This window comes from Xyrauchen texanus, chromosome 1 (assembly GCF_025860055.1).
Source record: "Xyrauchen texanus isolate HMW12.3.18 chromosome 1, RBS_HiC_50CHRs, whole genome shotgun sequence".
In the NCBI taxonomy this organism is placed as follows: domain Eukaryota; kingdom Metazoa; phylum Chordata; class Actinopteri; order Cypriniformes; family Catostomidae; genus Xyrauchen; species Xyrauchen texanus.
The window spans coordinates 67,066,091-67,091,617 of record NC_068276.1 but is presented as its reverse complement, the minus strand read 5'-3'; the positions used below and the strand labels follow the sequence as shown (position 1 = coordinate 67,091,617).

The following is a 25,527-nucleotide window of genomic DNA, read 5'->3' as shown; positions in this document are numbered from 1 at the left end:
TTCCCTTATGTGGCAACGTTACATAAATCCCCCCCCCCCCCCAGCCTTCGGCATCGGAGGAGATTGTCCGTACCAACGTTTCAGGTTTACCACATTTATATTGTCTGTTTTATATGGGTCACCCCAACCAACTGTGTAATTTATTGGCCCCATTTTTTTTATTATTTCAGCCGGACCCTCCCACTTGGGCGCTAGCTTGGCAGAGTATTTATTGGAAGAAGATGAGAGAGGGTGAGTTTTTATCCAGACTAGATCTCCCGGCTGGAATTGCGCATCCTTCCGTCGAGCATTGTAGTATCTAGCTTGTCTGGCGTGTTGTACTCCTATTCGCAGCTTTACTTCCTCTGCCATGATTCTTTGTCTTTCAATCAGATTATACGATGTTTGGTCCGGCGTGGGGTTTTTGAGGATTAACCTCTCTAGTGGACCATGTAGCTGTCTGCCCATCATTAATTCGGCAGGAGCTCTACCTGTAGTTTCTTGATGTGCTGTGTTGATAGCAAATCTTAATTCAGGCAACCACTGGTCCCATCTCTCATGATGTTGTCCCACATATGACGCAATCATCGTTTTTAACGTCCTGTTAATTCTTTCCATCAGGTTTGTTTGAGGGTGATAGCTGGTAGTGAGTTTTTGAATACTTCCCCAGGATTTTCAGAGCTCTGTGAGCACATTGGAGGTGAATTGGTCTCCCCGGTCAGATATGATGTACTTTGGCACCCCCCATCGGGTAAAGATCTCTTCCCTGAGAATTTTGACGATCTTAGGGGTCTTACTGTCTCGAAGGGGGAACAACTCTACCCATTTGGTGTAATAATCAACTAACACCAGTAGGTAAGCGTTTTGTTTCTTACTGGTCGGGAAAGGTCCCATGAAATCCATCCCCCAAGTGTGACCTGGTTCCGTAACGTGCGTATGCTGTAAGAATCCGCTTGGTTTTGTATTGTCATGTTTGTATCTCTGACAGGTAGCGCATCCTTTAACGTATTGCCAGACGTCTTTACGTACCGTGGGCCACCACGCCACCTCCAAGAGCCTCAGTAAGGTTTTCAGTCGTCCCAGATGTCCTCCCAGCGGGTTATCATGTACGTAATGTAAGAATCCAGGAATTAATGCCTGAGGAACAACCAATTGGAATTTATTTCCGTTGTTCTTGACAACACCCCCTGGTGGACCTCAAAGGTAATCTGGTGATCTTGAACCTTTCTGGGTTTTTTTGCCAGTTGGAGGAGAGACACCGTATTGTCATTACTTTGTGCTTGAGAGATTTCCTCTAACGGGTGAGGTATGTCTGAGGCACATTTTGATGTTACTATGGCCATACAGGGCACACTTTCACTTTCTTGAGTTTCACAGACTCGTGACAAGGCATCTGGTCCCAGGTTCAGACATCCTCTTCTGTGATGAACTTGGAAAATGAACTGCTGCAGCCTAAGCGTCCATCGGGTCAGTCGAGAGGAGGTTTTTGGACTATTGAAGGCCCACGTTAAGGCAGCATGATCGCTATAAATTTCAAACTGTCTTCCTTCAAGGTAGTGCCTCCATTTTTCCACTGCCCAGACTACAGCCAGACACTCCTTTTCAGCAGTTGAGTAGTTTACCTCAGGTCCACGCAATGTTCTTGATGCATATGCTATCACTCTTTCCCCCTCAGGAGTTTGCTGGGTAATGATAGCTCCTAAACCCACATCACTAGCATCTGTGTGTACCTGGAAAGGTTGATTGAGGTCTGGCTGCATCAATAAAGTTGGGTCTTGTAATATTTCCTTGACGTTTGCAAAACTGGACTGGCACTCAGGGGTCCAATCCCATTTTACTCCTTTCTTTTTTAGGTGGTTTAACGGAGCTGTGATGTCTGCAAAATGTGGGATGAACTTGTGGTACCATCCAGCTAATCCCAAGAAACGTTGTAGGGCCTTAAGGTCTTTGGGCGGAGGATATTCAGCTACCGCCCGGGTCTTTTCTTGATCGACCTCCACTCCTTTCTCTGAGATTATATGTCCAAGAAACTTCAACTGCTTTTTAAAGAAGTGACACTTCTTCATGTTCAGGGTAAGCGATGCTTGGTTAAGGCATTGCAGAATGGTGTTCAGATGTGTGACGTGTTCAGTCAAAGTTCGTGAATAGATTATAATATCATCAATATAGACGAAACAAAACTTCCCTCTCAGTTCTGCTAGGACTTTCTCCATCAGCCTCTGAAAGGTGGCAGCGGCATTCCGTAATCCATATGGCATGGAGCGGAATTGGAATAGTCCTTGGGAGGTGATGAAGGCTGTTTTGTCTTTACTTCTTTCCTCCATTTCTACCTGCCAGTATCCTGACTGCAAATCCAATGTACTGAACCAGGAGGCGCCTTCCATGGATTCCAAGATGTCGTGGATTATTGGCATCGGATAAGCGTCAGGTATGGTCTTACTATTAAGCCTCCTATAGTCCACACAGAACCTGTAGGAACCATCAGGTTTGGGGACCAGGACTACAGGTGATGACCAAGGAGAGAAAGAAGGCTCGATGATATGGTCTCATAGCATTTGTTCTACTTGCTCATCGATAATCTTTTTCTTGAACGGTGAGACCCTATAAGCTCTGGATCTCATGGGCATTTCGTCAGAAAGTATAATTTTGTGCTGTTCCACAGATGTTTTTCCCAGGACTTGAGAGGTGGTACGAGGCCAATTATCCATCAGCTTCCTTAATTCCTCCTGATTGTCGGAGTCCCAGCTGGGAACAACTTGTGTGTGTAAGTCATATATTGGTGGATTCCAGGTTGGAGGTAAGGCGTAATAGAGACTCACAGCAGCAGTCGTGCCTATGCTTTCACCCATCAGATGTGAAGACAGCACCGGATTTATAAGGTATGGATGATAAATATATCCTTTGCCCATTTTCAGTCCATATCTCCCTTGTCCTACATCCACTATGGCTTCAGCGGCTCTTAGGAAGTCCAGACCAGCTATAAGGGGAAAGGCCAGGTGAGCATCCTTCATTATATAGGTATCCAACCTGCATACCTTGTCAAGCCACTCATAACAGACTGTTTTCTTGTTAATCGCCTGGTGCATCTTTCCATCAGCCATAATGAACCGTTGAAGAGGGCCTGGGGGGTCAGGTTTCGCTTCCCCTCCTAACTGTCTCCACAGGTTTTCCTGAATAAGGGTGTACGTGCTCCCTGTATCCAGCACCGCCTTCACCTCTTGTCCTTTTAAAGTTATTGGCACTACTAGAAGGGATGTCATAGGGTGGAGTTGTGCAATGGATAAACCTGCTAGATTTTTAGAGGTATTCCGTTCAGGCAGTCTTTTGGTCGCAGTTTCTTTACCGTTCAATTTGCCCACTTTCTGCCAGTAATCTTTTGCTCCCATCCAGTCCTTCTCCACCATAGATCCCACCTTCACCAACTGTTCCACAGATTTCACCATCCCTCTCAGACAGCCCGCAACCCTTGGGTTGATGTTATTAAGGATTCTGCTCACCATCTCCTCTTCGGTGATAGCTGGCTTCCATTTGAGGCAGAGGGCTCGGTAGTCATAGGCGAAATCTCTCAAACGCTGACTGGGTTGCTGCACCAGGGATCTCAACTTGTCTTCCACTTCCGTTAGGTAATCCTCTGGGAGAAACGCAGACATAAAAGCATTTTTGAAAGATTGCCAATCATTTATCTTGTTCTTTTCAGCCTTCCACCAGCTCTGAGCGGGTCATTTGAGCACTGTACTCAGTGTGCCAATGAGCTCCACACTAGGCAGGGGTCTAATAGCCAGATAATTTTCAACTTGTTCGACGAAATGGAGTACATCTGACGTCTCACAAGATTCACCGAAGGAAGGAAATTCCAGACGGATCGGGGGTCTCCCACAGAAAGACGATATACTGGGCATACCTAAAGGGTGAGCCATGTTTGATAGTTGAGCTCCAGCAGAGACATCATAGGTAGCGTTGACTCTGGTAGCAGGGGGGACTTTAACCCTTGTTGCTGGTACGGGAGTTTTCAAATCATTCACCGTAGATAGGGAAGGGGCAGGGTAAAAAGTCTGCATTTGAGAACGCGATGGGGTACTGGTGAATCTTAACTTTTTCATTTGACTTTCCCATCTAGCATCTCTCCGCAGAAAACAGTCAAACACCACTCTCTCCAACTTCTCTATAGACCTCTGGAAATGATCTTCTATATCTGCCAAACCAGCGTCCACTGCCTCCCGGAAACTGGTTTCTCTATTAAAGGAACTATCTACCGACTGTATTAGCTCCTGTTCATTATGTTGTACTTTTGCACTAAGAGCCAATAAATCCACCTTTAGTTTTTCAATCTCTGTTTGCATAGGTTGTACTACATTTACATTAAATACATCTTTTGCATCATCATCATCATCATCAGTTTTCTCATCATCAGAAATATACATGGAACTCAGCATAGATGTTATTTCTGCAGTAGGATTAGTGACAAATGGGCCTGCTGTGAAATCAGCCACTTGTGCCTCATCAGCGCTACACCTTAAATCATTTATTTACGTATCCTTTTCATCAGTATCTAGATTCTGATACATTACTCTTCCACTTAGGTTTGTTTCTTCCTCCATATTTATATACACAAAAGACACTATAACAAAAGAAACACCACGTATCCCTGTTCGGGCCACCACTATGTAACACTCCCCTAAATAAATAAGGGGTATAACACAAAAAAAAGGAACGTTGCTGTTCTAAAGTGATAGTGTTGAGGAAGAAACTACACAAACACGGATATATAAACAATAAACCCAAGTGTATTTACATTAAAGGAAAAGTATATATATAAAACATATAATGGCATGACAATGACTGAGACAGTGATATATATATATATATATATATATATATATATATATATATATATATATATATATGAATGTAGGAATGTCCGGAATGGAGGTGACTACAGTCTGAAAATACAGCGTGTACAAACAAACAGTGTAAGATCGGTCTCACCGGAGATATGTTCAGTACGTGAGCAGGATCAATGTGAAAAGGGTGACTGTTATAAGTCCCAACAGAATGAGAAAACCTAGCGATCGCTATCTGGAATTCCTCCAAGGAACGGCATGTACAAGCTCCAAAAAACAGCCAGCAAAAAAAGATAATCCAAGTGCTTGGTTGAAGGTTTGAGAGATTGTTACAGCTCTCCCCAGTACAGGAATACCGCTTCCTTATATCTCCCACTCCTAGTATTTCCTGTTTACATGTCGCATGAAAACGTGACGAGAAGTCACGGGAAGTGATCGCGAGAACATGTAAACATAGGCGTCAATCTTACAACAGTCAGGGCAATACAGCTTACCGGGCAAAGCAATGAAATAATTGACAACCAACATTATGGTCAATATAAATTATTATTATAAATAAGCTTTCCCTTATGTGGCAACGTTACAACAGATCATAGATTGGATGCGCTCTGTTTGACTGAAACCTGGCTTAAACCGGATGAATATATTAGTTTAAATGAATCTACTCCCCCAGGTTATTGTTATAAACATGAGCCTTGTCTGAAGGGTCGAGGAGGAGGTATTGCTACAATTTACTGTGAATATAAATATAAGTCTTTTGAACTAATAATGCCTAATGTGATTAAACCGTCAGTTATAAATAAAAAAAACTATGTGGTCCTTTACCCTTGCTACAGTATATAGATCAGCCTTATTCTGATATTTGTAATCAGATCTTGTAGTTAATGTAGATAGAGCTTTAATTGTTGGTGACTTCAACATTCACATAGATAATGAAAATGTCACGTTGGGATTAACATTTATCAATATTCTCAACTCTCATGGAGTCAGACAAAATGTAATGGGACCAACTCATCACCATAATCATACGCTAGATTTAATTCTATCATATGGTGTTGATATTGATACTATAGAAATTCTACCGCAGAGTGATGACATCTCAGATCATTACCTTGTATCTTGTATGTTGCGTTCAGGTAGAACTATTCTTTTGACCACTAAAGGTAGCTTCAATAATAATCTTCCAGATCTATATCATACACTCAATAAACCCCAAAGCTCAGAAGAACTTGATGAAATAACAAAAAATATAAATGCAGTCTTCTCTAGCACTCTTGATAGTGTTGCCCCACTTTGATTAAAGAAAATTAAAGAAATAAGCCCTGCACCATGGTACAATGACCACACTCATGCTCTCAAGAAAGCAGCTCGGAAAAGGAGCGCATGTAGAAGAATTCAAAATTAGAAGTATTTTGTGGTTCATGGAAGGATAGTGTCTGTAGCTACAGACAAGCACTAAAAGCTGCCAGGTCAGCATATTTTAGTAAACTCATAAAAAATAACCACAACAATCCTAGGTGTTTATTCAGTACTGTGGCTAAATTGGTTAGGAATAAAGCCTCAACAGAACCAGATATTACGTCGCAGCACAAGAGTAATGACTTCATGAATGTCTTTACAGATAAAATTGAAATAATCAGAAATAAAATTGGAATTATGCAATCATCTGTCATAGCACCTCAGAAAACAGTGTATAATAAATTTCCTCACATGCAACTTAAATCCTTTGCCATCATAGGTCATGAAGAGCTAACAAATGTATAACTTATCGAAACATCAAAAGCCACAACATGTTTGTTAGATCCAATACCAACTAAGCTCTTAAAAGAGGTATCTCCTGTAATTTCAGAACCACTTCTTAATATTATTAATTCCTCACTATCCTTAGGACCTGTCCCAAGAAACTTTAAAATGGCAGTTATCAAACCACTTATTAAGAAGCCACAACTTGATCCCGGAGACCTGGCTATTTATAGACCGATTTCAAATCTCCCGTTTATGTCGGAAATACTAGAAAAAGTAGTATCCTCCCAAATATGTTCATTTCTACAGAGAAATAGTATATATGAAAAATTTCTGTCAGGATTTAGGCCGCATCACAGTACAGAGACTGCACTTATCAGAGTTATAAATGATTAGCACTTATCATATGATCGCGGCTGCATTTCACTTGTGCTTTTAGATCTTAGAGCTGCATTCAACATGATAGATCATGACATTCTCTTGAAAAGGCTAGAGAATTATGTTGGCACCTGTGGAGTTGCATTAGCATGGTTTAGGTCCTATTTACAAGACTGCTACCACTTTGTCTATGTAAATGAAGAATTGTCAAACCAAACAAAAGTAAAGTATGGATGGACACAGAGATCAGTTTTAGGGCCTCTGCTTTTCTCCTTGTATATGCTTCCCCTGGGAGATATTATCAGGAATCGTGGAATAAGTTTCCACTACTATGCCGACGATACCCAACTTTATATTTCTTCAAAATCTGATGATATTTCACAATTCTCCAAATTATCGGAGTGTATCAGTGAGATAAAAGATTGGAAAAGCCACAAATGTACTAATTATTGGACCAAAAAACTCTTGATGGATGTACTGTTACATCATCTTCAACAGCGAAGAACTTATATGTTATATTTGATACCAATCTGTCCTTTGAAAATCAAATTACCAATGTTTGTAGAATAGCATTCTTCCACCTAAGAAATATTGCTAAATTACGGCACATGCTCTCTGTTGCTGATGCCGAAAAACTAATTAATGCTTTCATGACCTCAAGACATCAATTATTGTAATGCATTACTGGGAGGATGTCCAGCAAAATCAATAAATAAACTTCAATTGGTTCAAAATGCAGCAGCCAGAGTGTTAACGAGAACCAAGAAATATTATCATATTAGCCACATTTTATCATCATTACATTGGCTACCTGCTAAACTTTGAATACATTTTTAAATTCTGTTAACTACATACAAAGCTTTGAATGGTCTAGCTCCACAGTAATTAAGTTACCTTATACCATGCTATATTCCATCACGATCATTACAATCGCAAAATTCTGGCATGTTAATAGTTCCTAGAATATCTAAATCCCCAAAAGGAGGTAGATCCTTTTCATATTTGGCTCCTAAACTATGGAATAGTCTCCCTAACACTGTTTGAAATGCAGAGACACTCCCTCAGTTTAAGTCTAGATTTAAGACTCATCTATTTAGCCAGGCATACACCTAATTTATCCTTCAACACACAATGGGTCTGCTTTAGTTTGGTCTGCCAGAACCATAAACATTGATCATGTTCTATAACTCTGCTATAATTGAATAGCATCTATGCTTACATCATTTTATTTGTTTCCCTGTCTCAACCTCGGGACTTCTATCCCGAGGTCACCAGAACCGGCTGGATCCAGCTCCATTCCTGCTTTGTGTTCGACTCCACTGCTACATGTCTCTGAGTGAGGATGACTACATGCAGCCGGTGCCAGCCATACATCACTTCAGTCTATTATGATGGACTTCAGATGCAAACTCCAACCATAAGACATGGGATACTTCATATACCATTGTCTGTACCTTGGACGGACCACACCGAACCTCACCGAAATTACCGGCCAGGATGAATTGCGATGCACCTCACTGATCTCTGCCTGCATCACCTCGGCCTATTGATGGACTACACTTTTGAAATGGAATACATAGACTATCAATTGCCAACAAAAGGTGTGAACTTCTGTGGTTAATACAGGATGGACTGCAAAGACATTAGTCATTAATCTTACAGTTCATACAAAATCTATGTTTAAACACTGTCCCTTAACCCTCTGGGGATTCATGCAACAACCAAGCTGCATGATGATCTGCAGGAGAAGCTACGCAAACTCAGCTTGCTGCGGAGACCAGGCCTCCAGTCCTCGGCATCTGGACTAAATAAACTGGACTACATCCGACTCCAGCAGACTACGCAGCATGAGCTTAGAGACTGCTGCGTCTTTGTTTTCATGGAGACATGGCTCAGCGTCATTGTTTACGGACACCGCCATTCAGCTAGACGGGCTCGCCTCATTTCGTGCCGAGAGAAATGCAGCTCTGTGCGGCAATGCACAGCTTGAGCCACATCATCAATTTTGCTGATGACACAACCGTGGTGGGTCTCATCAGCAAGAACGTCGAGTAAGCATACAGAGAGGAGGTGCAGCGGCTAACGGACTGGTGTAGAGCCAACAACCTGTCTCTGAATGTGGACATACCAAAAGAGATGGTTGTTGACTCTCCACTGAACATCAACGACTCTTCTATGGAGATCGTCAAGAGCACAACATTCCTTGGTGTTCACCTGGCGGAGAACCTCACCTGGTCCTTCAACACCAACTCTATCACCAAGAAAGCCCAGCAGCGTCTCTACTTTTTTCAAAGGCTGAGGAAAGCACATCTCCCACCCCTCATCCTCACTACATTCTATAGAGGGACTATTGAGAGCATCCTGAGCAGCTGCATCACTGCCTGGTTTGGGACTTGCACCGTTTCGGACCGCAAAGCCCTGCAGAGGATAGTGAGGACAGCTGAGAAGGTCATCGGGGTCTCTCTTCCCTCAATCAAAGACATTTACACAAAACACTGCATCCGCAAAGCAACCAGCATTGTGGACAACCCCACACACCCCTCACACAAACTCTTCACCCTCCTGCCGTCTGGCAAGAGGTACCGAAGCATTCGGGCCCTCACGGCCAGACTGTGTAACAGCTTCTTCCACCAAGCCATCAGACTTAAAGTTGTACTTTAATTATTGTCACTTTATAAATGTCTGCTACCGCAATAACTGCTATGTGCATATAATACTATCTCATAGTATGTTATGTTTACGTTTTTAGAAACTGTCATCTTTTTGCACTACTGTGTACTGGTCGGCGCTGCACTGTCTCTCACTGTGTCTATTGTCCTGTTCATTTTTAGTAATTTATTGTACTGTCTCGTACTTTTTGCACACGCTTGCATGTGCACTTTATATAGGTATGTTATATAGTCTGTGTAGTCTCATGTGGTTCTGTGTTTGTCCTATGTTGTTTTATGTAGCACCATGGTCCTGGAGGAACGTTGTCTCGTTTCACTGTACTAACTGTATATGGTTGAACGACTATAAAAACCACTTGACTTGACTTGTTATGATTTCTATGCTGATATATTCACCACACAGTAAAAAAAAGAAAAAAAAAAGATTATTTTCACTTATTTTGGTGATGCAAATTCCCGGATGTCTAATGCGGTAATAAGTGTGAGTTTCGCACACGAGGCATTAAGGAAATGCTTATTAATATTATGCTCAAATCCAAACTCCTTATCTAAACTTAACCAATCAGTGTGTAAACATGATAGGAAACTGTTGTGTGTGACAGAAGCAAGTAATTGTCATGTATTAGATGGAAACGATGTCAGCGACGTCATTGGCTGTAGTGAAAGTCACACAATATCATACGAATTAGCAACAGCATTTAGAAAAGATGTATGAATCCTGATGATTTCACTGTGAGAGTGTGTTGGACTGTCACGTGTATTTCAGGCTCAGACGCACTTTTTAAATTTAGGAGCATCATCAGTAAAGTACACGCTAGGTATTGCCTTTGGGCGATTGGTAATGTTATCAAGAATGTAATCATGTAATAAAATGCAACTAATTTGATTATGCACATTTTAAAATGTAATGTAATCCAAGTACTACATGTTTGTAATCTGATTACATAATCCAGATAACACAGAATCTTGTCTTGTTTTTTTGTTTCTGTATTGTTCTACATTTGCTTTTTTTTAAATACTTGGTCTGGAGTTCTGCTGTTTTGCTCTGTCTGAGCTGTTATAGTGGACTCATTTTTATTTCTGCAGTGGAAGCAATGCCAGAATATTCTTTATCCATCATACATTTACATACATCTTGGGTAGATTACACATGAATTGTGATACTAACCTGTTAAACTGTGCATGATCAGACTGGCAGACACCCGTCTTTCTTGTGTTGTTCCACATTGTTACTGTAAGGTGTAATAAAGATCATACATGCTTTAGATTAATACAATAATATATATATATATATATATATATATACAAAAATACTATTTTTTAAATGTTCATGTCACTGTACTCTGTTAGAGAGGTCGGATTGTTTATTTAAATCTAGAAAAACTGATGAGGTTTTTAAGGTTCATCTCTATCATCTCACATATTTTTTATGACACAATTGGTTAAGTCAAAGTTTATTCTTTTCTAGGTTAGTGAGGTCGGTTTGTTTATTTAAATCTCCATAAAGCATTAAAGGGTTAGTTCACTAAAAAAATTTAATTCTCTCATCATTTACTCACTTTCATGTTCATTACTCACTTTCTTTCTTTTGCAAACACAAATGGAGATTTTTCAAAGAATATTTAAGCTCTGTAGTTCCATACAATGCAAGTGAATGGTGACCAAAACTTTGAAGACCCAAAAAACACATAAAGGCAGCATAAAAATAATCAATATGACTCCAGTGGTTACATCTGTGTCTTTTGAAGAGAACTAATCTGTTTTGGGTGTAACTCCTTTTTCACTATAAATCAGCAGTGGCAAGATGTACAGTGAAAAAGGAGTTATATTTTGGTCGTTCTCACTCAAAACTGATTAGATTGATTCAGAAGACATTGATTCAATCATTGGAGTCACATGGATTACTTTTATACTGCCTTTATGTGCTTTTAGGAGCTTGACAATTTGGTAATTCACTTGCATTGTATGGACAAACACACATCATGTCTCCATTGAAAGACTTTTTTTTGTGGTCCACAGAAGAAAGGAAGTCTAGTAGGAAAGAACTGGGTCCACATTCCCCGTTTTCCCCGAGCTCAGTTCCCTTGACCTTGCGTCACCACCCTCGAGACCTGACACATTCAGTCCAATAATCTTTCATACAAGTCTATAATTTAACAAAACAATCAATAACAAAAATAATTTAACAGTTTCATCCATTAAATGTAATAAGCGGTGCCTTTTATCAAAGACTAAAAAAACTGACTTTCCTGGAAAATGAAAAGTGATTGAATGGATTATCTTTTTTCTGAAAACGTATATTTTTAATGATTCAAATATTAAAATGTTAATTATAATTATATCCCCTCCGATGTGTTTGTGTCAGCATATAGTCTGGGCTTGTGATCTCTCACATGTCGTACATCAGAAGCAACACTTCACAAGTCGCAACAACACTTATTATGTATCCAGCGGCATATTTCATCTTCATGTATAGTTAACAGTGAGTGGAGGTTCATGACATTCATTTATCAAAGTGTAAACACATTGCCAGAGCTGCACAGACTCTTATTCTGCTGACAGAATTAAGGCCATAAAGAAGATGGGGCGGTTTGACCAATCAGATGAAAGGGTCGTTTCAGTGCTGTCACATGTGTGAATAAAATATTCAAGCAATAAACTATTTTGAAAACAAAAAAACGAGAAAAACGTACACGGACCATTTGTGAGTGAATTTATCGAATTTACATTTCAAATAAAATGCTACAGTTTTGTTTCATTCTTTTTCTTTGTACCGGCCAATGATTCTGAGATAAAACACGACTGCATCTAATTGTTGTTAAAATAATGAAAATGTTGCTATCAGAGTTTCTATACGGAGTTGGTATGAAAATAATGTGCATTTCAAACTGTTCTGAGAAGAGTGCATAACAATGTCAGTTAATTCATTCACTCATAAAGAAGCAAGAGAGCATCCAAAAGTTGAACAATGTTGCTTTCAGAGGCTTTGTATGGAATTAGGATGAAAATAAAGTGCCACTTTCGAACTGTCAGACTGACTTCAGAGTGAGACTGGAAAGAGTAGATTGACATTCCTTTAGTTAAAATCAGTGTATAATTATCAAAATTCATAACACTGCCCCCATGGCCACACCGGTAAGTGTTGGAATCCACATTTAACATGTATTACATAATAATACAAATTAGAGTAATTTAATAATAATAATTATTATTGTAAATTGTTTAATCATTCACCCTCACGTTGTTCCATACCTGTATGATTTTCTTCAGTGCAACACAATTAAGGAGATGTCAGACAGAATATTTTCCTGTCACCATTTACATTCACTGCATGTTTTTTCCTCCATATTTTGAAAGTGTAAGGAACCCTTAACTGGACCGCTATTATTCTACTGGTCAGCAGGTGGCACCTCTCACCTGACTCCTGCTGAACACACCACTCATTATGCCTGATGTATCACACCTGTGTATTGCCCTATTTAAGTGTGTTTGTGCCTTGCTTTATTGTTCAGTCTTGAGCCTATGTTACCTGCTGCAAGCTAGTCTGTGTAAAGTCTAAGTTTATTTCATTGGACCCTTGTGTCTATCTTTCTTTTCACTGTTTCTTGGAAGCCCGGCTTCCTTTGTTTTTTTATCTTTTATCAGTAAAGATTGTCTTTTGCTGAAGACCTACGTCTTTTATTGGGGAGTTAGCTCAACCTGTTTACACAGTGACTTGGAACACGAGAGACCCGGGTTCAATCCCCACCTAGAACAGCCTTGTTACAGCAAGACTGAACCCTAACATGAATCCAGTGGAGGAGAGTTAAAGCAGTGGTAGTTTCCCTCTCAGAACCCAAATTACCAGCACCAGAATGATTTGATGGCAGTCCTGAGAGGTGTTGTGGATTCCTCACCCAATGCACCCTAGTATTTCAACTACAACCTGGCAGCTTCCCCACTGAGAGCAGCAAGGTTGCTTACATCATTACCCTTCTTACTGGCAAGGCTTTAGACTGGGCCTCGGCTTTGTGGGACCAACAGTGCTGAATTTCATTTCATTGCTGAAATGAAGAAAGTCTTCCACCATCCAGCTAGTACAGGTGATGTGGACTACCGTTTGCTTCAACTCTCTCAAGGCACTCTAAGTGTGGCAGAGTTTGCCATTGAGTTTCGTACCCTAGCTTCAGAGAGTGGATGGGACCAGCGAGCCTTGAGGGCCACATTCCACCAGGCCTTGGCTCCATAACTCAAGGATGAGCTAGCATTTAGAGACCCTCCTCCGGATTTGGAATCCCTAATCGAGGTGGCTATCCGAGTAGATCATCGTCTCCGGGAACGACGTTGGGAGGTCAGTGTGTATCGTCCTCAGGTATCTTCCAATACTGTTGAACCACTCTGGAAACCCAGTGATCTGGAGGAACCCATGCAGCTGGGTAGAACCAGAATAACCCAGACAGAAAGGGATCGATGGATGAGGGACGCTGTCTGTACTGTGGAAAGTCTGGCCATTTCCGATCCAACTGTCCTGAACTGTCAGTTCTCGTCCAGGAATGAGGGATCTGGAACAAGAGTAGACATCTTCCCTCATCCTGCAACCTCTGGAGTTACGATCCAAGCCACTATCTTCCTCGACAATCACCAGCTAGGTGCTTTCATCGACTCTGGGGCTGCGGGAAACTTTTTGGATGTAGATATAGCCAGACGTTTGGGCATTCCATCTGTGCCCCTACAGAAACCTCTAACCATCACAGCTCTTGACGGCAGGCCTCTGGGGTTGGGACAGGTTAGTCATTGCACTTCGCTTATTCAGTTTGAAAATGGGGGTCACAAGGAACTAATACAGTTTTTTTTCTCATCCAGTCACCAGAAATCCCCTTAGTTCTTGGATTTCCATGGCTAACTTGTCACAACCCAAATATTGACTGGTCAAGAGGTGTAGTTAAAGGTTGGGGAACTAACTGTTGTGTTTCTGCTCTTTCCTTTTGCCGTTCTACTGAGATACTGGAGGTATATCCAGGGCCATTGTCGACATTCTCCAGGAGGCCTGCCAACCTCAATCCAGACATGTCTAGCACTCAAGGGCTACCTTTTTCTCAGTTCAAGTCTGCCACCGGGAAGTGCCCAACCTTTCATTCTGAGCCGTCTCAAGTTCCCCAGGCCACAGATGCACTTCATCTTCCCATTTCGAAGACCCAGAGTATTAGGCCTCCAATGTTTCCCCCTGAACTTTCTAGAGTTCCTCCAGAGTATGCTGATCTCAAAGAAGTCTTCAGCAAGTCCCGAGCCACATCCCTTCCTCCGCACAGACCATATGACTGTGTCATAGACTTGGTTTCTGGAGCATCTCCACCACGAGGTAGGCTTTACTCTCTCTCTGCCCCGGAGAGGGCTGCTATGGAGAAGTACCTCAAGGAAGCTTTGGATAGTGGTTTTATTCGTACTTCGACTTCACCTGCTGGAGCTGGGTTTTTCTTTGTTGAGAAGAAGGATGGTGACCTCAGGCCTTGCATCGACTACAGGGATCTTAACCGCATCACCATTAAGAATCGTTACCCCCTGCCCCTGATTACATCTGCTTTTGAGATCCTGCAACGTGCCACCGTATTCACTAAATTAGATCTCCGAAATGCCTACCACCTGGTCAGGATTCGAGAGGGGGATGAGTGGAAGATGGCTTTCAACACCCCGACAGGCCACTATGAGTACAGGGTTATGCCCTTTGGCCTGGTCAATGCCCCAGCCGTTTTCCAGGTATTGATCAATGATGTCTTGCAGGAGATGTTGAACAAGTTCGTTTTTGTCTACCTCGATGATATCCTCATTTTCTCATGCAACTACCAAGAACACGTTCAACATGTTCGACAGGTCCTGTCCCAGTTACTTAAACACAGTCTCTTTGTCAAGCTGGAGAAGAGCGAATTTCATGTGTCTTCAACCCCATTTCTCGGCTTCATCGTTTCCAAGGGCATCCTCCAGATGGATTCTGGCAAGGTGCGTGCAGTGCAGGAATGGCCTCAGCCTAACTCTGTGAAGCAGGTACAACATTTTCTTGGCTTCGCCAACTTTTATAGGAGGTTTATAAGAAGCTTCAGCTCTGTTGCAGCACCTCTCTCCGCACTCACCAAGAAGTCTGCCCGACCATTCTTGTGGACTGAGAAGGCCAATCAAGCTTTTAACAAGCTCAAAAGACTCTTTACGTCTGCCCCTATCTTAACCCTTCCAGACTCAGAGTTGCCCTTTGTGGTGGAGGTTGACGCTTCTGATGTGGGGGTAGGGGCAGTCTTGTCCCAAAGAGCCAGGGTTGACAACAAGCTTCACCCATGTGCTTATCTGTCCCGTCGACTAACTGCAGCAGCGAAGAATTACGATATTGGAAACCGAGAGCTGTTGGCTGTTAAGGTGGCATTAGAGGAGTGGAGGCATTGGTTGGAAGGGGCCATACCTCCCATTCCTCATCTGGACAGACCACAGAAACCTTACCTACATTCGGGAGGCCAAGAGACTGAGTTCCTGCCAAGCACGCTGGGCTCTGTTTTTTAATCGGTTTGACTTTGTTCTTTCTTACCGCCCAGGTTCCAAGAATTCAAATCCAGATGCACTTTCGAGGCAGTTTGACCCCCCAGAAGAGGAGACCAGACCAGAGCCCATCCTACGCACCTCTAGAATAGTAGCAACTGTCCAGTGGGGCATTGAGGCTGCCATTAAGAAGGCCCAACAGCAGCAGGCGGATCCAGGTAATGTCCACCTGGACGTCTTTTTGTACCTAACCGACTACGTTCTGATGTGTTGCAGTGGGCACATGCCTCCCTCCCCTCCAGTCACCCTGGGGCTACTAGAACTTGCAGGCTCATCCAGAGGAGGTTTTGGTGGCCAAAGTTGCAAAGAGACGTCCGGGGCTTTGTTGCCGCTTGCACTGTGCGTGCCCAGATCAAGGAGCCCAGAACCCACCCTCAAGGACTACTTCATCCTCTACCTATCCCTAAGCATCCTTGGTCGCACATATCTCTGGACTATGTCACATGTCTGCCCAGATCCCAAGGTAATACAGTCATTCTTGTGGTGGTGGTGGATAGATTTTCCAAGGCCTGTCACCTCCTACCTTTACCCAAACTTCCCACAGCCAGCCAGACTGCAGAGCTCCTAATGCAGCACGTGTTCAGGATTCACGGCTTCCCCCAGGATATCGTCTCTGATAGAGGTCCTCAGTTCACCTCCCGGTTCTGGAAGGCATTTGGCCGCCTCATTGGATCTGACATCAGTCTGTCATCTGGTTTTCACCCCCAATCTAACAGGCAGACAGAGAGGGTGAATCAGGAGATAGAGAAAACTTTTAGATGTTTGGCAGCAGACAATCAGACGACTTGGAGCTCTCAATTAGTCTGGGCAGAGTTTGCACATAATACTCTCTACCATTCTTCCCTAGGCATGTCCCCTTTTGAGTGCCAGTACTCTATCTATTATGAGCGGACTTCTATGAGCGGAAATCTATTATGACGGACTTCAGAGGATGACATGATGCCAACTCCAACCTGCATCACCTCAGTCTATTTATGGACTACGATTTTGAAATGAAATGCTTAGACTAACTATTGCCAACAAAAGCCTTCATCAGCCAATTAACAAGGACAATTGCATCTATGTGAACTTCTGCAATTAATCAAGATGGACTTCAAAGAATTTGGTCATTAATCATACAGTCCAAACACAATCGATGTTTAATCACTGACCCTTAACATTTAGTTTAATCATTTTAAACCATGATTTTACCTATACATAATATTTACATTACATTCATAATGTTAGCCAGAGGGGAACTGGCCCCCACAGTGAGTCTGGTTTCTCCCAAGGTTATTTTTCTCCATTAATCTACATCTTATGGAGTTTTGTGTTCCTTGCCACAGTCGCCTACAGCTTGCTCACTGGGGTTATTAATACAATTATCATTTAATTATTTTTAAACACTATTAAAAAATCGTATTTTATCTAAATTACACAATGATGATTAATCGACTTTATAGACATTACAGTTTTATCGTCTGTTAATGCTGATATTCTGTAAAGCTGCTTTGAAACGATGTGTGTTGTGAAAGGCGCTATACAAATAAAATTGACTTGACTTGACTTGAGTACGGCTTCCCTCCTATTTTGTTCCCTGGACAGGAGCCAGTATGTGTTCCTGCTGCTGCTCAACTCATTCGCCATTGTCAACGGACTTGGAAGAAGGCCTGGTCAGCCTTACTGAAAGCCTCTCAATAACAACAAAGGCAAGCGAACCGGCAGCGGAGGCTGGGACCTATGCTTCGTCCGGGTCAGAGGGTGTGGCTCGCAACCAGAGATCTGCCTCTGTGGGTGGAATCTCGCAAACTGGCTCCACGTTATATTGGTCCTTTTAAGATCCTCAGGAAGATAAATGCAGTAGCTTACCGTCTACATCTGCCCAGGTCTATGACAATTCACCCAACGTTTCATGTCTCTCGGTTAAAGCCTGTTGTTTGTTCTTCTCTGTCCCCAGCTCGCAGAGCTACCCCAGCTGCCCGCATCATCGACAGACAACCAGCTCACACTGTGCGTAGGCTGGTGGTTTCCCGCCAGGTCCGTGGAAAAGTGCAGTATTTGGTCGACTGGGAGGGTTACGGCCCAGAGGTGCGCTCATGGGTGCCTGCTCGAGACATTCTGGACCCTACACTCATTATGGATTTTCACAGAACCCAAAGACTCCACAAGGTGAATGTCAGGAGCCGTTCTTAGAGGGGGGACTCCTGTAAGGAACCCTTAATGGACCGCTATTGTTCTACTGGTCAGCAGGTGGCGCCTCTCACCTGACTCCTGCTGAACACACCACTCATTATGCCTGATGTATAACACCTGTGTATTGCCCTATTTAAGTGTGTTTGTGCCTTGCTTTATTGTTCAGTCTTGAGCCTATGTTACCTGCTGCAAGCTAGTCTGTGTAAAGTCTAAGTTTATTTCATTGGACCCTTGTGTCTATCTTTCTTTTCACTGTTTCTTGGAAGCCCGGCTTCCTTTGTTTTGTTGATCTTTTATCAGCCTGTAAACCCTTAGCTCAACCTGTTTACACAGTGACTTGAAACACGAGAGACCCGGGTTCAATCCCCACCTAAAACAGCCTCGTTACAGAAAGTGAATGGTGACTGAGACTGTCAGTCTCTAACATTCTGTCTAAAATATTTTGGGTTCTACAAAATACACAAAGTTACATGGGTTTTGAACAACAAGACGGTGGGGAAATGATGACAGAATGTTAACTTTACCAGCGCTTGTCGGATTTGGACAAATCTGTCAATTAGAAGAGTTTGGAAACAAGTTCCCCTTCTGTCGCTCTCTCCACGTTGTGTCGGAGAAGCGACACTAGGGTTCTCTCTTGAGCGCCGATATATGACTCTGACTTATGAAAAAAGGCCAATGAGAGTTGGCAGCCGGTATTTGCATGTCCCGCCCCCGGACATACGGGTATTTAAGCAGCGCAAATACGGGAGTTCATTCAGAAAATTTCTTCGGAGCCGATGGTCGTGTATGCAGTCTGCTGCGAGTTACACACACACCAAGTTCCTGTCTTCCTCTGACGATCTGCATGCTGTTGGATCTGACGGCGCATAACAGCGGCTTTCTCCTTGCACGGCTGTGCATTGTTGCCCCTTGGTGCTTCGACAGCGCAGACAAACTCAGAAAGAGTTATTAAAAGAGTAAATTTTTCTAAAAGAGTAAATTTCTCTAAAAGAGCAAAACACCGCGGTGTTGAACGTCCTTTTCAGGACGCGTCTTTTTCAAGATGCCTTTCCGCCCCTCTGTTGTTCCTGGATGCGGTAGAGTGCTCTCCGCTTCAGACGGCCACAGGCGTTGTCTCGTCACACCGAGACGGCGTTTGTGGATGGTTCATGTTCTCACTGCGAGAACATGACCATGACCACGTTGCAGGTCGACGCTTGTTTACAACCGTAAGCAAGCCACTCCAGCCACCCCCCGCGTTGCTCCTTCTTCCCACGGGATTGAGGACGATGCGGTTGGCGATGGAGGCGATTTGGGGATGGCAGCGGGTGCAGCTCCGCCGGGTACGCCCCCTCGGACCTCCCGCTCCCCGGCACGCTCGTTGGTTTCTGTCCATGCTCGAGGCAACAGCGGCTCGCCTCACGGCCAGTCTGCCTATCCTCTTGAGGTAGAAGTGGATGAGCTCGCCGCTGCGTCGGAGAGCGCGGCGTCTGACGCTGAGGACTCCCCTGGGCTGCCGCCTTCGGGCCAGCATGCCCAGGCTGAGGCCGACGCTCAGATGGCCGACATGCTTTCCCGGGCAACCCCTGCGGCCAAGAAGCCAGCTTCTGCACCGCCTCAACCCGGGCCCAGCTCTCAGCCCCAGCGTCGAGCACCCCGCAGGCGGTACATGCCCCCTGTCACACGGACCCCCTCGAGGACCCGGAAGGCTCCCAGGTGCTCCTGAGACAGTCGACCCAGAGCCCAAGAAGTTAGCTCCGGAGGTGGTAAGACAGCTCCGTCCCCCGGTGGAGGGCTGGGTGGAGAATCCTATGTTTTTTCATTTGCCACACCCCCTAACAGGGGCTGTGGTACCCACATTCTCAATAAAAGAGCTATTTCCTTTGTCTCTGGGTCACCTGGCCCGCAAATGCCGTTCTCACGGCAATCTGCTTTCAGATCTCGACAGTCCCGGTACACTGGACGCGGTAGCCCCACCCTCAGCCCCACGACTGTCCCCCGGCCGGCCGGTTCAGACGAGACCAGAGGACGCCAGCATCGGACCTCCTCCTCAGTCACGAACCCGCCCCCTGCCGGGCGTGCGGAGCAAGGTAAGTGCTTTGAGTCTATTCTCAGCACCCGAGCCTCGGGCCGCGCCGACGCCACCCGACGCTGCATTACCTGTTCCGCCCCGCTGCGAGGCCCCGCCGGGTACGTCCAAAATACTCGTCCCTTTGGTGCCCCTAGCACGGAGTTGGGAAGCGTGGTTTTCGCCAACACGTCACACTGGCTGCACTGGACCATTCGACTCGGTTACGCCATTCAGTTTGCCAGGCCTCCGCCCCCCTTCGTGGGCGTCCACTTTTCCGCAGTACACGGTGAGCATGCCAGTTCCCTGCACACGGAGATCGTGACCCTTTTACTCAAAGGCGCGATAGAGCCTGTTCCTCCAAAAGAAATGAGAAAGGGTTTCTACAGCCCTTACTTCATTGTACCCAAGAAAGGCGGCGGCTTACGACCAATCTTGGACCTACGAGTTTTCAATCGGGCCTTGTTAAAACTCCCATTCAGAATGCTCACGCAGAGAAAATTTCTGGCTGGCGTTTGGCATCTAGATTGGTTCGCAGTGGTAGACCTGAGGGACGCGTACTTTCACGTCTCAATTTTGCCTCGACACCGACCCTTCCCCGTTCGACGGCCGGGCGTATCAGTACAAAGTCCTCCCCTTCGGCCTGTCTCTGTCCCCTCGCGTCTTCACGAAAGTCGCAGAGGCAGCCCTTGCCCCGCTCCGAGTAGCCGGCATCCGCATACTCAACTACCTCGACGACTGGCTTATCCTGGCACACTCGCGAGAGTTACTATGCGCACACAGAGACCAGGTGCTCAGGCACCTCAGCCGTTTGGGGCTTCAGGTCAACTGGGAAAAGAGCAAGCTCACCCCGGTTCAGAGCATCTCTTTTCTCGGTTTGGAGTTAGACTCAGTCTCAATGACAGCACGTCTCACCAACGAACGTGCTCAGTCGGTGCTGGAATGCCTCGCTTCCTTCAAGCCAGGTGCATTGGTCCCTTTGAAACTCTTCCAAAGGCTCCTGGGGCATATGGCATCCTCCGCGGCGGTCGCGCCGCTGGGGTTGATGCATATGAGACCACTCCAGCACTGGCTCCAGACTCGAGTCCCGAGACGAGCATGGCATCTCGACACGCACCGGGCAAAGATCACCCCCGCCTGCCTCCAGACACTCAGACCCTGGACAGACCTCTGCTTCTTACGGGCAGGAGTCCCCTTGCAGCAGGTGTCCCGACGCGTCCTGGTCACGACCGACACCTCCAGGTCAGGGTGGGGTGCCGTGTACAACGGGCACGCAGCAGCGGGCCGATGGAAAGGGGCCCCGCTGCGCTGGCACATCAACTGCCTGGAGTTGTTGACTGTCTTCTTTGCCCTCAGGAAGTTCCTTCCATTAGTTCGGGACAAACATGTCCTAGTCAGGTCAGACAGCACCGCTGTGGTAGCGTACATAAATAGCCAAGGCGGCGTACGCTCCCACCACATGTCACAACTCGCCCGCCGTCTCCTCCTGTGGAGTCAGCAGCGACTCAATTCACTGCATGCCACTCACATCCCCGGCAAGCTCAATGTCATAGCGGACGCGCTGTCACGACAATGCCTGCCGAGTGGAGAGTGGAGGCTTCAACCCCAGTCGGTCCAGCTGATTTGGGAACGGTTTGGCAAGGCCCAGGTAGACCTGTTTGCCTCCCAGGAAACCTCCCATTGCCCACTCTGGTACGCCCTAACAGAGGCTCCCCTCGGGGCAGATGCGGTGGCACACAGCTGGCCCACGGGGCTGCACAAGTACGCATTTCCCCCAGTTAGCCTTCTTGCACAGGTGCTGTGCAAGGTCATGGAGGACGAGGAGCAAGTCATCTTAGTGGCCCCCTACTGGCCCACTCGGACTTGGGTCTCAGACCTCACGCTTCTCGTGACAGCTCCTCCCTGGCGAATCCCCCTGAGAAAGGACCTCCTCTCTCAGGGACGGGGCATGCTCTGGCACCCGCACCCAGACCTCTGTAACCTCCACGTCTGGTCCCTGGACGGGATGCGGAAGAGCTTGCCAGCTTACCGGCTACTGTTGTGGACACAATCAACCAAGCCAGAGCCCCTTCTACCAGGCACCTTTACGCCCTAAAGTGGCGCCTGTTCGCAAATTGGTGTTCTTCCCGAGCTGAAGACCCGCAGAGGTGCGCGATTAGATCTGTGCTTCTGTTCCTACAGGAAAGGTTGGATGGGAGGCTGTCCCATTCCACCCTCAAAGTGTATGTCGCCGCCATCGCGGCTCACCACGATACTGTAGACGGCTCTGGGTAAGCACGACCTAATCATCAGGTTCCTGAGAGGCGCCCGGAGGTTGAATCCCTCCCGGCCAGGCCTAGTTCCCTCCTGGGATCTCTCAGTGGCCCTTACGGGCCTCCAGAGACCTCCCTTCGAGCCGCTTGAATCAGTTGGACTTAGGGCCCTCTCCCTTAAGACGGCCCTGCTGATCGCGCTCGCCTCCATCAAGAGGGTCGGGGACCTGCAAGCGTTCTCTGTCAGCGACACTTGCCTGGAGTTCGGTCCGGGAGACACGTCTGTGATCCTAAGACCTCGACCGGGCAACGTGCCCAAGGTTCCTACCACTCCCTTCAGAGATCAGGTAGTGAACCTGCAAGCGCTACCCCGGAAGGAGGCAGACCCAGCCCTTTCGTTGCTGTGTCCAGTACGTGTTGCGTGGGCAACACCCAACACCTTCGCGAGATATTACAATCTCCGCGTTGAGTCGGTTGCGTCTCGTGTTTTCTCAGGTCCGAGCCCGTAGAACTCGGTAACACGTTGACAAACTGGCCGGGTGAATCGCTTGCGCCTAGCGCCCTTTTCCTAACAGCAAGGTAAAACAGTGTGCCTTCTTCCCAGGGCGCCCCACTCCTCGGGCCCCTGGTTGATTCCTCCCCAGCCCTTTGGGTCCGCGGTTCAGTGGAGGAACTCGCTGACCCAGTCCACTACGGGTACTCATCCTACCCTGTACTGGAATAGGTGCTCCACAGGTATTAGGCCTCCTACGCGGACTCCCCCTGTGTGTATTTCACGGTACTGTCCCCTCACGAGCGGACCCCCGTTTCTCCCTTAGGCAGTTCCAGCTGCCTCGGTCGCCGTGCTGTAGCAACTCCCCCCTCTCCGAGGCTGGATCTACCACCGTGCCAGACTTCCCACATAGGCCCTAAGCCGGCCATGTGATGTGTTCACCACCTTTACCTCCCCTGCAGACTAGGAAACTGGGTAGACCCCCTTCCCTAATACGTGTAAGGGCCCCGGCCGTGATTGCTCTATGCGAGAAACATAGAGAGAAAAGAGGCCCAGCCAGGCTGGCCCGTTCCCAGATTGGCAAGCATCACCTTGTTCCCCTCTTAGGGTAACCAGAAGGATCCTGATGTCTCAATGGGGCATTGGGGAAGGGTACGTGCAGCCGGATACAGTTGGTGCGTTGGCATAGGAGGAACCCCTGCCCGCTTCTGTATCAGCAGCTCACGTACACGGCTCAGCGCATGGCATGATTAAAGTGGGACCCCTAGTGTCGCTTCTCCGACACAACGTGGAGAGAGCGACAGAAGGGGAACGTCTAGGTTACATATGTAACCTCAGTTCCCCGATGGAGGGAACGAGACGTTGTGTCCTCCCCGCCATGACGCTGGACCATTTCCGGCTCCTCAGAAAAATCCTGAATGAACTCCCGTATTTGCGCCGCTTAAATACCCGTATGTCCGGGGGCGGGACATGCAAATACCGGCTGCCAACTCTCATTGGCCTTTTTTCATAAGTCAGAGGCATATATCGGCGCTCAAGAGAGACCCCTAGTGTCGCTTCTCCGACACAACGTCTCGTTCCCTCCATCGGGGAACTGAGGTTACATACGTAACCTAGACATTTCTAGTAATTATTAACATAAACAATATTCAAAAGGACCAATTATATAATGCTGAATAAAACAAATTTCATGCTTTATTAATGGCTTCCTTTCATATTTCCCAGCATTTTAAAGTTCTGTACTGATTCTTAGTTCAGTCTAATTACAGTATTTTCAGTGTAGAAAGAATTTAGATCACTAGTTCTGTACAGTAAAGGTAAACTGTAACTTATCTCTGTATTTGGAAGTGTGTTAGGCTTATTAAGTTTTTTCTCTGTTGTCTATGAGAAAAACGTGCTGTATCTGTCAAAGGCAAAGTTGCTGTGCAGTTTTTGATTTTGTGATTTTTGTGAAGTTCGTTCACATGAAATTCTGTTTTTATTTGGATTATTGTTAGTTAACACATCTCACTTTCTGTCGTCAGTTTAATCATTCTCGTCAGTACTGTGATTGAACCCTCTGGAGAGTTTTTGGATTATGGCAAAAGATAAGAAGCGCAAATCTAAACCTATGGATCTTTAAATCTTGGTGCCTGTGTTACAGTGAACTTTGACTCCGACTCATCTGCTATCGTTCCACTGCCTGAAAGTGGTGATGAAGATTTACAAATGTTATTTTATTCATGTAATTCAAACTTTGTATAATAACGCCAATGCGTCAATCAAATTACAACATGGTAATATCCATAGCTTTAATTTAGAGAGAGGCTAATTATTAGCCATCCATATACAAAATAGTTATCTGAAAGGTATCTCTGTGGCAAATTGATAAATATTAATAAGCCAATTGGCTGATGACACAACTCCATTTCTGAAAAATAAAGATCAGGGTTTTTTTTTAGCTTTAGACATAATTTTTTTTCATCTGCTTCTGATTTAGTTCTTTATATTTGCAAATATGAACTTTTATCTGTAAAACATTCCACTTTTCAATAAACAGGCTTTAATATGCTGGTCCCTAATATATTTTTATAGTTTTTCTCCACATAGTTATTTTATCTGGAACCAAAAAAATATTAGATATAACAATTATTAAAAAAAAAAAAAATCAGAATTGATTTGATAAGAATATACTTTTAGTGAGTCAACTTTTAGATGATAGGGGTGTCCTACTTACTTAATAGTAAAGTCTGGCCCTAATGGTTTTTTATGCTCTCCTCCTATTTTTGACAACACAAATCCCTTCTCGTTTTAATTTTATAATTAATTGATTTATTTTTCTTGCCAAATTGAACTTTCATAAGTGTACATTTTTATTTTCAAGAAAGATATTGATAAATATTTAAATTATTAAGGA

The 25,527-nt window shown here is 45.0% G+C and overlaps 1 protein-coding gene across 5 annotated transcripts in view; it reads right to left on the bottom strand.

Moving 5' to 3' along the window:
• Positions 1–25,527, bottom strand: part of LOC127626114 (uncharacterized) — a 77,364-nt gene that overhangs the window by 13,246 nt on the left and 38,591 nt on the right. For 3 of the 5 annotated variants that reach the window (XM_052101716.1, XM_052102044.1, XM_052101800.1), the window contains one exon: positions 10,779–10,842. In XM_052101716.1, coding sequence (XP_051957676.1) covers positions 10,779–10,837 — 59 coding nt within the window. In that variant the 5' untranslated portion in view covers positions 10,838–10,842. Of the gene's footprint in view, positions 1–10,778; positions 10,843–16,691; positions 16,878–25,527 lie in introns of all 5 variants that reach the window. The other 2 variants (XM_052101888.1, XM_052101959.1) reach the window with 1 other exon arrangement.